Source organism: Spea bombifrons, chromosome 7 (genome assembly GCF_027358695.1).
Source record: "Spea bombifrons isolate aSpeBom1 chromosome 7, aSpeBom1.2.pri, whole genome shotgun sequence".
Lineage (NCBI taxonomy): Eukaryota > Metazoa > Chordata > Amphibia > Anura > Pelobatidae > Spea > Spea bombifrons.
Genome location: NC_071093.1, coordinates 373989 through 386961, shown reverse-complemented (window position 1 = coordinate 386961; position 12973 = coordinate 373989). Strand labels below are relative to the sequence as shown.

Genomic DNA, 12973 nt, shown 5'->3' with positions numbered 1-12973 from the left:
CTGCTGTTACATGTAATATAGAATATATACCGTACCTCTGTTACGTGTAATATATAATATATACCATACCTCTGTTACATGTAATATATAATATATACCATACCTCTGTTACATGTAATATATAATATATACCATACTGCTGTTACATGTAATATATAATATATACCGTACCTCTGTTACGTGTAATATATAATATATACCATACCTCTGTTACATGTAATATAGAATATATACCGTACCTCTGTTACATGTAATATATAATATATACCATACTGCTGTTACATGTAATATATAATATATACCGTACCACTGTTACATGTAATATAGAATATATACCGTACCTCTGTTACATGTAATATATAATAAATATCATACCACTGTTACATGTAATATAGAATATATACCGTACCTCTGTTACGTGTAATATATAATATATACCATACCTCTGTTACATGTAATATATAATATATACCGTACCGCTGTTACATGTAATATATAATATATACCATACCTCTGTTACATGTAATATATAATATATACCATACCGCTGTTACATGTAATATATAATATATACCGTACCTCTGTTACATGTAATATATAATATATACCATACCTCTGTTACATGTAATATAGAATATATACCGTACCTCTGTTACATGTAATATATAATAAATATCATACCACTGTTACATGTAATATAGAATATATACCGTACCTCTGTTACGTGTAATATATAATATATACCATACCTCTGTTACATGTAATATATAATATATACCGTACCGCTGTTACATGTAATATATAATATATACCATACCTCTGTTACATGTAATATATAATATATACCCTACCGCTGTTACATGTAATATAGAATATATACCCTACCGCTGTTACATGTAATATAGAATATATACCGTACCACTGTTACATGTAATATATAATATATACCGTGCCACTGTTATATGTAATATATACCATACCGCTGTTACATGTAATATATAATATATATACTGTACCACTGTTACATGTAATATATAATATATACCGTACCGCTACTATATGTAATATATAATATATACCGTACCACTGTTATATGTAATATATAATATATACCGTACCACTGTTACATGTAATATATAATATATACCGTACCACTGTTACATGTAATATATAATATATACCGTACCGCTGTTACATGTAATATATAATATATACAGTACCGCTGTTACATGTAATATATAATATATACCGTGCCACTGTTATATGTAATATATACCATACCGCTGTTACATGTAATATATAATATATATACTGTACCACTGTTACATGTAATATATAATATATACCGTACCGCTGTTACATGTAATATATAATATATACCATACTGGTGTTACATGTAATATATAATATATACCGTACCACTGTTACATGTAATATATAATACATACCGTACTGCTGTTATATGTAATATATAATATATATATATATATATCGTCCTGCTGTTATATGTAATATATAATATATATACCGTATGGCTGTTACATGTAATATATAATATATACTGTATGGCTGTTACATGTAACATGTAATATATAATATATACCGTATGGCTGTTATATGTAATATATAATATATACCGTACTACTGGTAGAGATCCATGTAATTTATAATATACTGTATAGCGGGTGAAGCTCTACCCCGGTTCCTGCCCCAGCATCACCCGGCTCTGGGTTTGGGTCAGACTGTTCTCTGTATATAATCAGGATGCAGATACCCTCACAGATCACGGGGCAGCGTGTTACCCCGTATCACCCCGTGTTACTGCGTATCACCCCTCACTCACCCTGCGAGCGCACTCAGGGATTCTGGTTATTGCATCTCCAACTTCGCCAAAGGTCAAAGGTCAGAGCCCCTAAACCCTGTCAGTGCCTCTGTCTGTGTCCGTCTGTCACCGCCTCACACTGAGCAGCTCCATGTCTTTCTGTCTCTCTCAGTCTCTTCCTCTCACGTTTGCTCTCTCTGTCCCCCTGTCTGACTGTCTCTCTGTCTGTCTGTCTCTTTTACCCTCTCATTCCATTTCCCTCTCGCTGTTTGTTTCTCTCTCCTGGTTCCGAGACGCGTTGTCATGGTGACAGAGGAAGGCGGACTGTTCCATTCTATATGTCGGTGAGGGAGGAGCTCTGATAGTTGTGTGTAGAGTATAAACCGGGTCATACCAAGTGCCAGCTGCTGGGGGCAGTAAATATTTATTTGGGGGCGGGGCTGTGGTTACACCCATTGGGCCCTTTGAGGCATCAGTAACCGGACTGGATCCTTTGTGTGCTCTGCCTTTCACCCTGTAGCTCATGTCAGACACAGTTACTGATATCACACCTTGTTTCAAGCAGATTTACTGATTGTAGAGCTTACATCAGACACGGTCCAGGACACCTCGCTTACCGTCTCCACACCAAACAATGCAGATACTTTTCCTGCACCTCGCTTCATGCAGATACCGCAGTCTTTCTACAAACTTCATGCAGGTACCACACCCCACTCCACATAGTTACTTCACCACACTTCATGCAGATACCACACCTCGCTCCATGCCGGTACCGCTCCTGTACCTCATATCATGCAGATACACCAAGCTTCATGCAGCTACCACACCTCGCTTCACCTAGTTTCTGCTCCTGCACCTAGTTTTAGATACCCTTTCTACACCTCGCTTCATGCAGGTGCCACACCTCTCTCAATGTAGTTAATGCTCCGGGAACTTGTTTTTAGGTAGTTACTGTTTATATACCTCGCTTCATGCAGGTAATGTGAACCTCTCCAGGTAGTTGCTGCTCCTTCACCTGGCTTCATGCAGGCACTGCGCTCTGCTGCCGGCGGGGTAAGTGTCGGCCGGTTTCATGGCGGGTTTGAGGAACGAGGAGCTCTCCCCCCTCTCGCTCAGAGGAGGGGTTTGTGAGGCTGTCTCGGAGTGCTCGCCGCTCTCTGCTGTCACTCTGCTCTCTCGTGTGAGAAGGTGCAGATCTGCCGCGAGTCCCCAGACCGGGGTGCATGTCTGCTGCCCCCCCCGAGTGCCCAGCCCGAGGGGCAATACCCCAACATGACCGCCGACGAGCGCGGCTGACCGAGCCGACCGGTGTCCAACATGTGGAGCTTTCCGGTAGCCGTACTCCTTGGCATCAGCTCCCCGGTGAGTAGGAACTGCTGGGTCAGTGGTGTGAGTGTGCACTCAGCGGCACGAGGCGGGGGATCTCTGGAGTGAGGGGCGAAGGCTGCCTCTTCCAACTTTACCCCTCGTCAGCAAACGGTGCAATCAGATTTTGGACACGACGGAGTTAAACAGACCAGATCCTCAACGAGCGGCTCGGAAAGCGGGTCGGGATTCTTTGGGTTGGGATTCTTTGGGTCGGGATTCTTTGGGTCGGGATTCTTTGGGTCGGGTTGGGATTCTTTGGGTTGGGATTCTTTGGGTCGGGTTGGGATTCTTTGGGTCGGGATTCTTTGGGTCGGGATTCTTTGGGTTGGGATTCTTTGGGTCGGGTTGGGATTCTTTGGGTCGGGTTGGGATTCTTTGGGTTGGGATTCTTTGGGTCGGGATTCTTTGGGTCGGGTTGGGATTCTTTGGGTTGGGATTCTTTGGGTCGGGATTCTTTGGGTCGGGTTGGGATTCTTTGGGTTGGGATTCTTTGGGTCGGGTTGGGATTCTTTGGGTCGGGATTCTTTGGGTCGGGTTGGGATTCTTTGGGTTGGGATTCTTTGGGTTGGGATTCTTTGGGTCGGGATTCTTTGGGATTCTTTGGGTTGGGATTCTTTGGGTCGGGATTCTTTGGGTCGGGTTGGGATTCTTTGGGTTGGGATTCTTTGGGTTGGGATTCTTTGGGTCGGGTTGGGATTCTTTGGGTCGGGATTCTTTGGGTCGGGTTGGGATTCTTTGGGTTGGGATTCTTTGGATCGGAATTCTTTGGGTCGGGATTCTTTGGGTCGAGTCGGGATTCTTTGGATCGGAATTCTTTGGGTCGGGATTCTTTGGGTCGGGATTCTTTGGGATTCTTTGGATCGGGATTATTTGGGTCGGGATTCTTTGGGTCGGGATTCTTTGGGATTCTTTGGATCGGGATTCTTTGGGTCGGGATTCTTTGGGTCAGGATTCTTTGGATCGGGTCGGGATTCTTTGGGTCAGGATTCTTTGGGTCAGGATTCTTTGGATCGGGTCGGGATTCTTTGGATCGGGATTCTTTGGGTCGGGATTCTTTGGATCGGGTCGGGATTCTTTGGGTCGGGATTCTTTGGGTCGGTTCCGGATTCCTTGGTGCTTTTGGTTCCCGTGTCCTCTGGTGCCAGAATCTGACGCCCCCCCCCCCCCCCGCAGGGCAGAACATTTAGGGTCTCTGCAGCCCTCAGGAGCGCAGCGAGGAGCCGTGTTACCTGTGGACTGGCGTGTTTCACGCAGCGTGTAGCGGCTGGCCCCGGTATATAGGAATTATATCCCCCGTGACACGCCACACCCAGCGGGGCCCCTCGTTGCCGGGGCGTAGAGCGCAGGCTGAGCAGCGTGGGAGTTGCAGTTTCCCGCCGCTGGTTATCCGGATCGCTCCCTGCGAGATTCAGGAAGGAGACGGCCGGCGGATCGATATCCTCCCTGATAAAAAGAGACTCCGGTTACAGACAGAGAGCGTCACGAGAGCGCGATACGCGGGGACACTGACAGCCGGGGGCATTTACTGCGGGACCCCTGAGAGATGGGGCAGGTGGGGGGTGAGACACATCTGGGAATCGTCAGGTTTGGTCTGAGTCTCAAGGTTTTTACCCCAGTCTCGGGGTGAAGGGGCAGATTCTCAGGGTTTTTTACCCCAGTCTCGGGGTGAAGGGGCAGATTCTCAGGGTTTTTTACCCCAGTCTCGGGGTGAAGGGGCAGATTCTCAGGGTTTTTTACCACAGTCTCGGGGTGAAGGGCAGATTCTCAGGGTTTTTTACCACAGTCTCAGGGTGAAGGGGCAGATTCTCAGGGTTTTTTACCCCAGTCTCGGGGTGAAGGGGCAGATTCTCAGGGTTTTTTAACCCAGTCTCGGGGTGAAGGGGCAGATTCTCAGGGTTTTTTAACCCAGTCTCGGGGTGAAGGGGCAGATTCTCAGGGTTTTTTACCCCAGTCTCGGGGTGAAGGGGCAGATTCTCAGGGTTTTTGCCCCAGTCTCGGGGTGAAGGGGCAGATTCTCAGGGTTTTTTACCACAGTCTCAGGGTGAAGGGGCAGATTCTCAGGGTTTTTTACCCCAGTCTCGGGGTGAAGGGGCAGATTCTCAGGGTTTTTTAACCCAGTCTCGGGGTGAAGGGGCAGATTCTCAGGGTTTTTTAACCCAGTCTCGGGGTGAAGGGGCAGATTCTCAGGGTTTTTTACCCCAGTCTCGGGGTGAAGGGGCAGATTCTCAGGGTTTTTGCCCCAGTCTCGGGGTGAAGGGGGAGATTCTCAGGGTCTTTACCCCAGTCTCGGGGTGAAGGGGCAGATTCTCAGGGTTTTTTACCACAGTCTCAGGGTGAAGGGGCAGATTCTCAGGGTTTTTTACCCCAGTCTCGGGGTGAAGGGGCAGATTCTCAGGGTTTTTTAACCCAGTCTCGGGGTGAAGGGGCAGATTCTCAGGGTTTTTTAACCCAGTCTCGGGGTGAAGGGGCAGATTCTCAGGGTTTTTTACCCCAGTCTCGGGGTGAAGGGGCAGATTCTCAGGGTTTTTGCCCCAGTCTCGGGGTGAAGGGGGAGATTCTCAGGGTCTTTACCCCAGTCTCGGGGTGAAGGGGCAGATTCTCGGGGTCACACAGTCTCCTCTGATTTAATGATATCTTAGCTTCCTGATTGTTGCTTTTCTGCTTGCTTTATCACAGCTGGAATCCCTGCTTGAATACAGGTGACTCCATTCAGAATCGAAAGTCGCGGTTTCCATAACAACCGTCATTAGAACCAATTGGCTGCCGCCATTACCGAGTCCCTGCGATAGAATCTGTGTGATGGGATATTAAAGGGTTAATGTTTGGGGGTTTCCCAGGGGCAGAGAAATTAGGAATGTCCTGAGTGTGAGTGGGGTGCAGTAGGGTGCAGAGTGGTGTAGTAGGGTGCAGTGTTTATGGAGTGAGTGTGAGTAGGGTGCAGTGTTTATGGAGCGTGAGTGCGGGGGTAACATGAGGTATAATAACTGCGCCCCAATACCCCCCGGACAAGGGGTGTCACGGGGTGTTTCTTGTCAGTGCCCCCACAGTCTCTCCGCAGCGGCCGTTACAAATAATAAGGCGGGGGGGGTCATTCAACATCCCAGCGGCCCCCAATCCTCCGACCCCAGAAAGCAGCTTCCTGGTCTCCCTTCACCCCTGGGTCCCCGTACCAGCTGTACCCAGGGGCAGAATACAGCCAATCACAGAGGCCGCTGGGGAACTGACAGCTTCTTGTACCAAATGCCCCACCCTGTGGCCACAATTAGAACTGCAATTGCCCACCATAAAAAGTGGTAGTTACCCCATGCCCTGCCGCCCTGGCTGTGCTGGTGGTGGCAGGAAGACTGCGTCGTGACTCACCAAGTAATAAGAACACGGGATGAGTACCCGGGTACCCGGTTCAGGTTCAGCCGGAGTATATGATGGGAGACGGCTGGCGGAGGCGATCGCGGGGCACAGGGGCATCTTCCCAAATCCCGATCCACGCGGCGCCGGCTCCCTCTGGTGGCCGACTGTATTCACTGCCCCTAGGCAGACCAGCACTCCTAATCCCATCAGCCACAGCCATCCGGCTGTCCGTGGGCTCACAGATTAAACAACACGGTTTGTGTCCGCCCCCCCCCGGTGAATGCCGCCGTGTGATGGGGTAATTAACTCTTATTTCTCCAGGTTGGGGGCATCCAGCTCTTATGCGACCTGCTGGGAGTCCTGCACCGACAGGAGGAACTCTGCAGCGAGGAGCTCACAGCGGAGCAGAACAACGCGTCCATCAAACAGTGGGCACAGGAGGGTGAGTGCTGCCGGGCGCAGGAGGGTGAGTGCTGCTGTGTACTGATCACAGAAGGGTGAGTGTTGCTGTGTACTGATCACAGGAGGGTGAGTGCCGCCGGGTACTGATCACAGGAGGGTGAGTGCTGCCGGGCACAGGAGGGTGAGTGTTGATGTGTACTGATCACAGGCGGGTGAGTGCTGCCGGGCACAGGAGGGTGAGTGCTGCCGGGTACTGATCACAGGAGGGTGAGTGCTGCCGGGCACAGGAGGGTGAGTGTTGCTGTGTACTGATCACAGGAGGGTGAGTGTTGGTGTGTACTGATCACAGGAGGGGGAGTGCCGCCGGGTACTGATCACAGGAGGGTGAGTGTTGCTGTGTACTGATCACAGGAGGGTGAGTGCCGCCGGGTACTGATCACAGGAGGGTGAGTGTTGCTGTGTACTGATCACAGGAGGGTGAGTGTTGCTGTGTACTGATCAGAGGAGGGTGAGTGCCGCCGGGTACTGATCACAGGAGCGTGAGTGCCGCCGGGCACAGGAGTGTGAGTGCCGGCGGAGGGTCACGGTTTTGTGCCCGTTGCAGGATGCGCAGGAATGTGGGATAATCTGAGCTGCTGGCCGTCGGTCGCCCTCGGAGACACCGTCATCAGACCGTGCCCAGAGATCCTGCAAATCATCACCGGGACCAAAGGTATGACATCCACAGGGGGCAGGGGGGGCACACCGGCAGCGGCCCCCCGGGGCATCTCCGTAACAAAAGCCCTTTTTTGGGTAACATTTTTACAGTGGGGGCCTCAAATTACATTAAGCAGCATTTACCCCCCAGTGGATCCTTCCAGTGATCCATCTGTGGGTTTTTCACAGTCTGTCTCATTGCTCAGGGTTTGTGTATCGAAACTGCACAGAAGACGGGTGGTCCGGGACGTTCCCCCCGGTGCACGTGGCCTGTGGGTACGACGTCAATGACACCGTTTTTGAGGATGTGGTATGTTGGGTGGCATATAATTAGCGTGTACTGCAGCATACTATTAGCATGTACCTGATCATATGATTAGTGTGTACAGGATCACATGATTACCATGTACTGGATCATGTGATTAGCGTGTATTGGATCATACGATTAGCATGTATTGGATCATGTGATTAGCATGTACTGGATCATAAGATTAGCGTGTACTGGATCATGTGATTAGCGTGTACTCGGCCATACGATTAGCGTGTGTTGGTCATATTATCCTGTGTTCCGCAGAAAACCTATTACATGCACCTGAAGACGCTGTACTCGGTGGGTTACGGGACGTCGCTGGTGTCTCTGTCGCTCGCTCTGCTCCTCTTGGCCTCGTTCAGGTGAGTGTGTGTTGCGTGTTGCAGCGAGAGGCGCGTTTAAATGGCGTGATCCGCTGACGTTGCTCCGTGTTCTCTGCTTGGCGCAGGAGGCTCCGTTGCACTCGCAACTACATCCACATGCACCTGTTTGCGTCGTTCATCTTGCGAGCGATGTCCATCTTCATTAAGGACGCCGTGCTCTTCTCTGCGGAGGACGCTCAGTACTGCAGCGTTTACTTGGTAAGAGAACGAGGTCGGGGCGAGCAGCGCCATCAGCGCCGTGGTATATGCCAGCGCGTCATGGTATATGACGTGGTATATGACGGCGGGTCGTGGTATATGACGGCGGGTCGTGGTATATGACGGCGGGTCATGGTATATGACGTGGTATATGACGTTGAGTCGTGGTATATGCCGGCGCGTCGTGGTATATGACGTGGTATATGACGGCACGTCGTGGTATATATGACGGCACGTCGTGGTATATGCCGGCGCGTCGTATATGACGTGGTATATGACGGCGGGTCGTGGTATATGACGGCGGGTCGTGGTATATGACGGCGGGTCGTGGTATATGACGTGGTATATGACGGCGGGTCGTGGTATATGACGGCGGGTCGTGGTATATGACGGCGGGTCATGGTATATGACGTGGTATATGACGTTGAGTCGTGGTATATGCCGGCGCGTCGTGGTATATGACGTGGTATATGACGGCACGTCGTGGTATATGACGTGGTATATGACGGCGGGTCGTGGTATATGACGGCGGGTCATGGTATATATGACGGCACGTCGTGGTATATGCCGTTGTGGTATTTTGGGGCTCAGTCACCCTCTCTTTGCAGGACGGCTGTAAATACATCATGATTTTCTTCCAATACTGCATCATGGCCAATTACAGCTGGCTGCTGGTGGAGGGGCTCTATCTGCACACCCTGCTCGTCGTCTCCTTCTTCTCCGAGTGGAAGTACTTCTGCTGGTACATTGCCCTGGGCTGGGGTAGGTACTGATCCTGCTGGGGGGGGGTACTGATCCGGCTGGGGGGGGTACTGATCCTGCTGGGGGGTGTGGGGGGGTAGGTACTGATCCTGCTGGGGGGGTACTGATCCTGCTGGGGGGTGTGGGGGGGTAGGTACTGATCCTGCTGGGGGGGTACTGATCCTGCTGGGGGGTACTGATTGCTGGGGGGTACTGATCCTGCTGGGGGGGGTAGGGGGTATCCCAGTTAACCTCTTTTCTCCCGTGTTTCAGGCTCGCCTCTGGTGTTTATCATAGCCTGGTCCATCTGCCGGCATCTGTATGAGAACATTGGGTAAGGATCCGTGTTATTCACGTGTAAACATGTCGTTTTTTATTAATATTTTGGACACTGCATTTAACCCTTTATGTTTGAGGGGATATTCTCCAAAGACCCGGTAAATTAAATTGAATATTTTTTAGCTGCGTTGTCTCGGAAATGAACAGTTTTGTCGCTCCATGTTTCAGTTGCTGGGACATTAATTCCAACGCCAGCGTCTGGTGGATTATCCGAGGGCCCGTCGTTCTGTCCATATTTGTAAGTGGGTTCGTGTGCCGGCTGCGTGGGCATCATCAGGCGAACACATGCGCAGACATATGTCCCTTACCTGTTAAGCGCTATATATATATATATGTGTGTGTAATTGAACTTCTTTAGGCGTGATTTGGTTGCTAGCGATATTCATTAAACTGTGAGACGTTACTGATTGGGATTATCGATTTAAATATTAGTATATACCGTATATTGCGCTTCTATTGTGCAAACTGCAATGATCACGATGGCCACTAGATGTCGCTGTCCTGGTGGCGCTGAGCGTGTGTTTTGTTTGGATTAAATTGAGTAAATATTGAATTTTTAAAGCTTTATGTGCAAATACAAAAACATAACCCTATGTGTGTAATACACAGAGCTCTAATCTCCGTGTGTTATACACAGAGCTCTAGTTTCCGTGTGTTATACACAGAGCGCTAATCTCCGGGTGTTATACACAGAGCTCTAATCTCCGGGTGTAATACACAGAGCGCTAACCTCCGGGTGTTATACACAGAGCGCTAATCGCCGGGTGTTATACACAGAGCTCTAATCTCCGGGTGTTATACACAGAGTGCTACTCTCCGGGTGTAATACACAGAGCGCTTATCGCCGGGTGTTATACACAGAGCTCTAATCTCCGGGTATTATACACAGAGCGCTACTCTCCGGGTGTAATACACAGAGCGCTAATCTCCGGGTGTTATACACAGAGCGCTAATCTCAGGGTGTTATACACAGAGCGCTACTCTCAGGGTGTTATACAAAGAGCGCTTATCTCTGGGTGTAATACACAGAGTGCTAATCTCCAGGTGTTATACACAGAGCGCTTATCTCCGGGTGTAATACACAGAGTGCTAATCTCCAGGTGTTATACACAGAGCGCTTATCTCCGGGTGTAATACACAGAGTGCTAATCTCCAGGTGTTATACACAGATCGCTACTCTCCGGGTGTTATACACAGCTCTGCGCTGCCAGGTGAGGGAAGGCCATGACGTCTCCCTGATAGATCCCGTGTGTCAGGCATGTTGTGGCCGGTGGGTCGTGGGGTTTGGGGGGCCGCCGTGTGAGGAATGGGCCGCTCAGCCCCCCGTTAATCCGCCCCCCTCCCCCGTTATCCTTTCAGATTAACTTCATCCTCTTTGTACGAATTATACGAATCCTGATGAAGAAACTGAGGACGTCCGACGTCTGGGGGAGCGATTTGGGGCAATACAAGTGAGTGACGGCGGGCGTTAAACAGCCACTTCCCTGCTGACGGGGGCCGTACGGGGGCCGCTCTCCGTGCGGTTTTCTGAATGTAATTGCTTGGTCTGACTGTCGGTTTCGGACCTTCTCTGCCCGCAGGCGGCTCGCGAGGTCTACGTTGCTGCTGATCCCACTTTTCGGGGTGCATTACATCATCTTCGCCTTCTTCCCTGAAGATGTCAGCAGTGGAACCGTAGAGATCCGTCTGTCCTTCGAGTTGGCCCTGGGATCCTTCCAGGTGGGTACCGGCAATGAAGCTCGGGGTGCAGTTGCCCCCCATGACGTTATTACCCCGGGGCTGTGGTATTAAGCGCTTGTGTTTCTGCGCAGGGCTTCGTCGTGGCCGTCCTTTACTGCTTCCTCAACGGAGAGGTGAGTAGGCTGTCCACCGGGCTGCGCATGTAACCCCCTCTGTCGATCCTTAACCCCTCACACCCACCATGATTTCTTTGCTCTTTCTCTGATTGGCTGAACCCTTTGATTGACCTTCTACCCATTAAGTGTTTGCCCCCGAGGCATCGTGCGAAGATCATACTAACCCCGGCAGCGGCCGTCTCCTCCGGCTTTCAGGTCCAGTTTGAGATCCAGCGGAAGTGGCGAAGATGGCACCTGAGGGATTACTTCTGGTTACGGCAGCAAAAGAACTCCGTGGTCAGCAATGGCGGCAGCGCCCTCACCCAGGTGATGCAGGTCAGCAGGAGCAGCCAGAGGGAGCAGAGATCCTCCATCGGCCAGAAATCCAGCATCATGTGAGCAGAGATCCCAAAAGATCACCCAGCCTCGTGCGAACGGGGATCCAGAGAGATCTCGCTGATCCAGCCTCGTGAGAACAGGGATCCAGAGAGATCTCGCTCATCCAGCCTCATGAGAACAGGGATCCAGAGAGATCTCGCTGATCCAGCCTTGTGAGAACAGGGATCCAGAGAGATCTCGCTGATCCAGCCCATCATCATGATCACTAAACCCAGGATTTCAGATTCATGGACCGGGGATCTAGAAACAGACTCCAGATCCAGAGCTGCGAAACCGACCCGCCAGATTTCACCTTTCCCAATCCCAACCTGCCCAAATGAAATAAAAGATCCCTTTTCATTTTGACTGTGTAGGTATTGGAGATGGGATCTGTTAACCCCTCGCAGACACGTTGGGTTTTTTCTGTGATTTTTATTACATTGCGTTCTTTGTACTCGTCCCGTTCCACTTACTTTGCTCCGTGCCGTAAAGGGTTAATGCGTTGTAATCGGCTGGAGGCTCGGAGCGCGTCTGGACTCGCCGGGGACTAGAACCGGTTCCTGATACCGATCGGTACCGGTTACGGGAGATCACCGAGAGACAGATACAGAGAACTAGACAGAGGGATCAAGGGATCTAGAGTGATCCGCTGTGTACGGAACCCCCAAATGAGGCATTGAAGATCCTCGTATGCCAGTGGTATGCATTTACCCCACGTGGCGGGGGCACTGAGTGGGGTCAGCGGGTGGAACGTTTGGGGTAATTGTAATGATTTCTGGTGTCGCAGAGCATTAAACGCAGCGAATGTTTTGTGCCGGTGATTTCGCTGTAATCACTGCCCCCCCCCCCCGGGACTGCTGTCAGAGCCGGGACAGAGGCCCCCCCCTTTCCCTGCCTCTTACCCCATCCTTTTCCCTTGCATCCCTAACCCTAGCAGCATATACCCCTGACACTCACACCATACGGTGACTCACACTCACACAATACGGTGACACATACTCACACCATACACTGACACACACTCACACCGACACACACTCACACCATACACTGACACACACTCACACCGACACACACACTCACACCATACACTGACACACACTAACACCATACACTGACACACACTCATACCATACACTGACACACACTCACA

General features: G+C 50.3%; 1 protein-coding gene across 1 annotated transcript; it reads left to right on the top strand.

The window, feature by feature from the left end:
* The first annotated feature begins 3077 nt into the window (after window positions 1-3077).
* On the top strand, window positions 3078-12305 carry SCTR (secretin receptor). Its single transcript, XM_053471620.1, has 13 exons — window positions 3078-3184; window positions 6860-6980; window positions 7545-7652; window positions 7843-7946; window positions 8211-8308; window positions 8395-8527; window positions 9136-9289; window positions 9542-9602; window positions 9776-9845; window positions 10967-11058; window positions 11188-11326; window positions 11419-11460; window positions 11659-12305. The coding sequence occupies exons 1-13, from the start codon at window positions 3140-3142 to the stop codon at window positions 11839-11841; spliced, it is 1350 nt and encodes a 449-aa protein (XP_053327595.1). The 5' UTR covers window positions 3078-3139; the 3' UTR covers window positions 11842-12305.
* Window positions 12306-12973: the final 668 nt, after the last annotated feature.

Coding starts and splice junctions, on each gene's coding strand:
- SCTR (XM_053471620.1), top strand. CDS start 3,140: ATGTGGAGCTTTCCGGTAGCCGTACTCCTTGGCATCAGCTCCCCG. Junction 6,981..7,544: donor CAAACAGTGGGCACAGGAGG/GTGAGTGCTGCC, acceptor TGCCCGTTGCAG/GATGCGCAGGAATGTGGGAT. Junction 8,528..9,135: donor AGTACTGCAGCGTTTACTTG/GTAAGAGAACGA, acceptor CTCTCTTTGCAG/GACGGCTGTAAATACATCAT.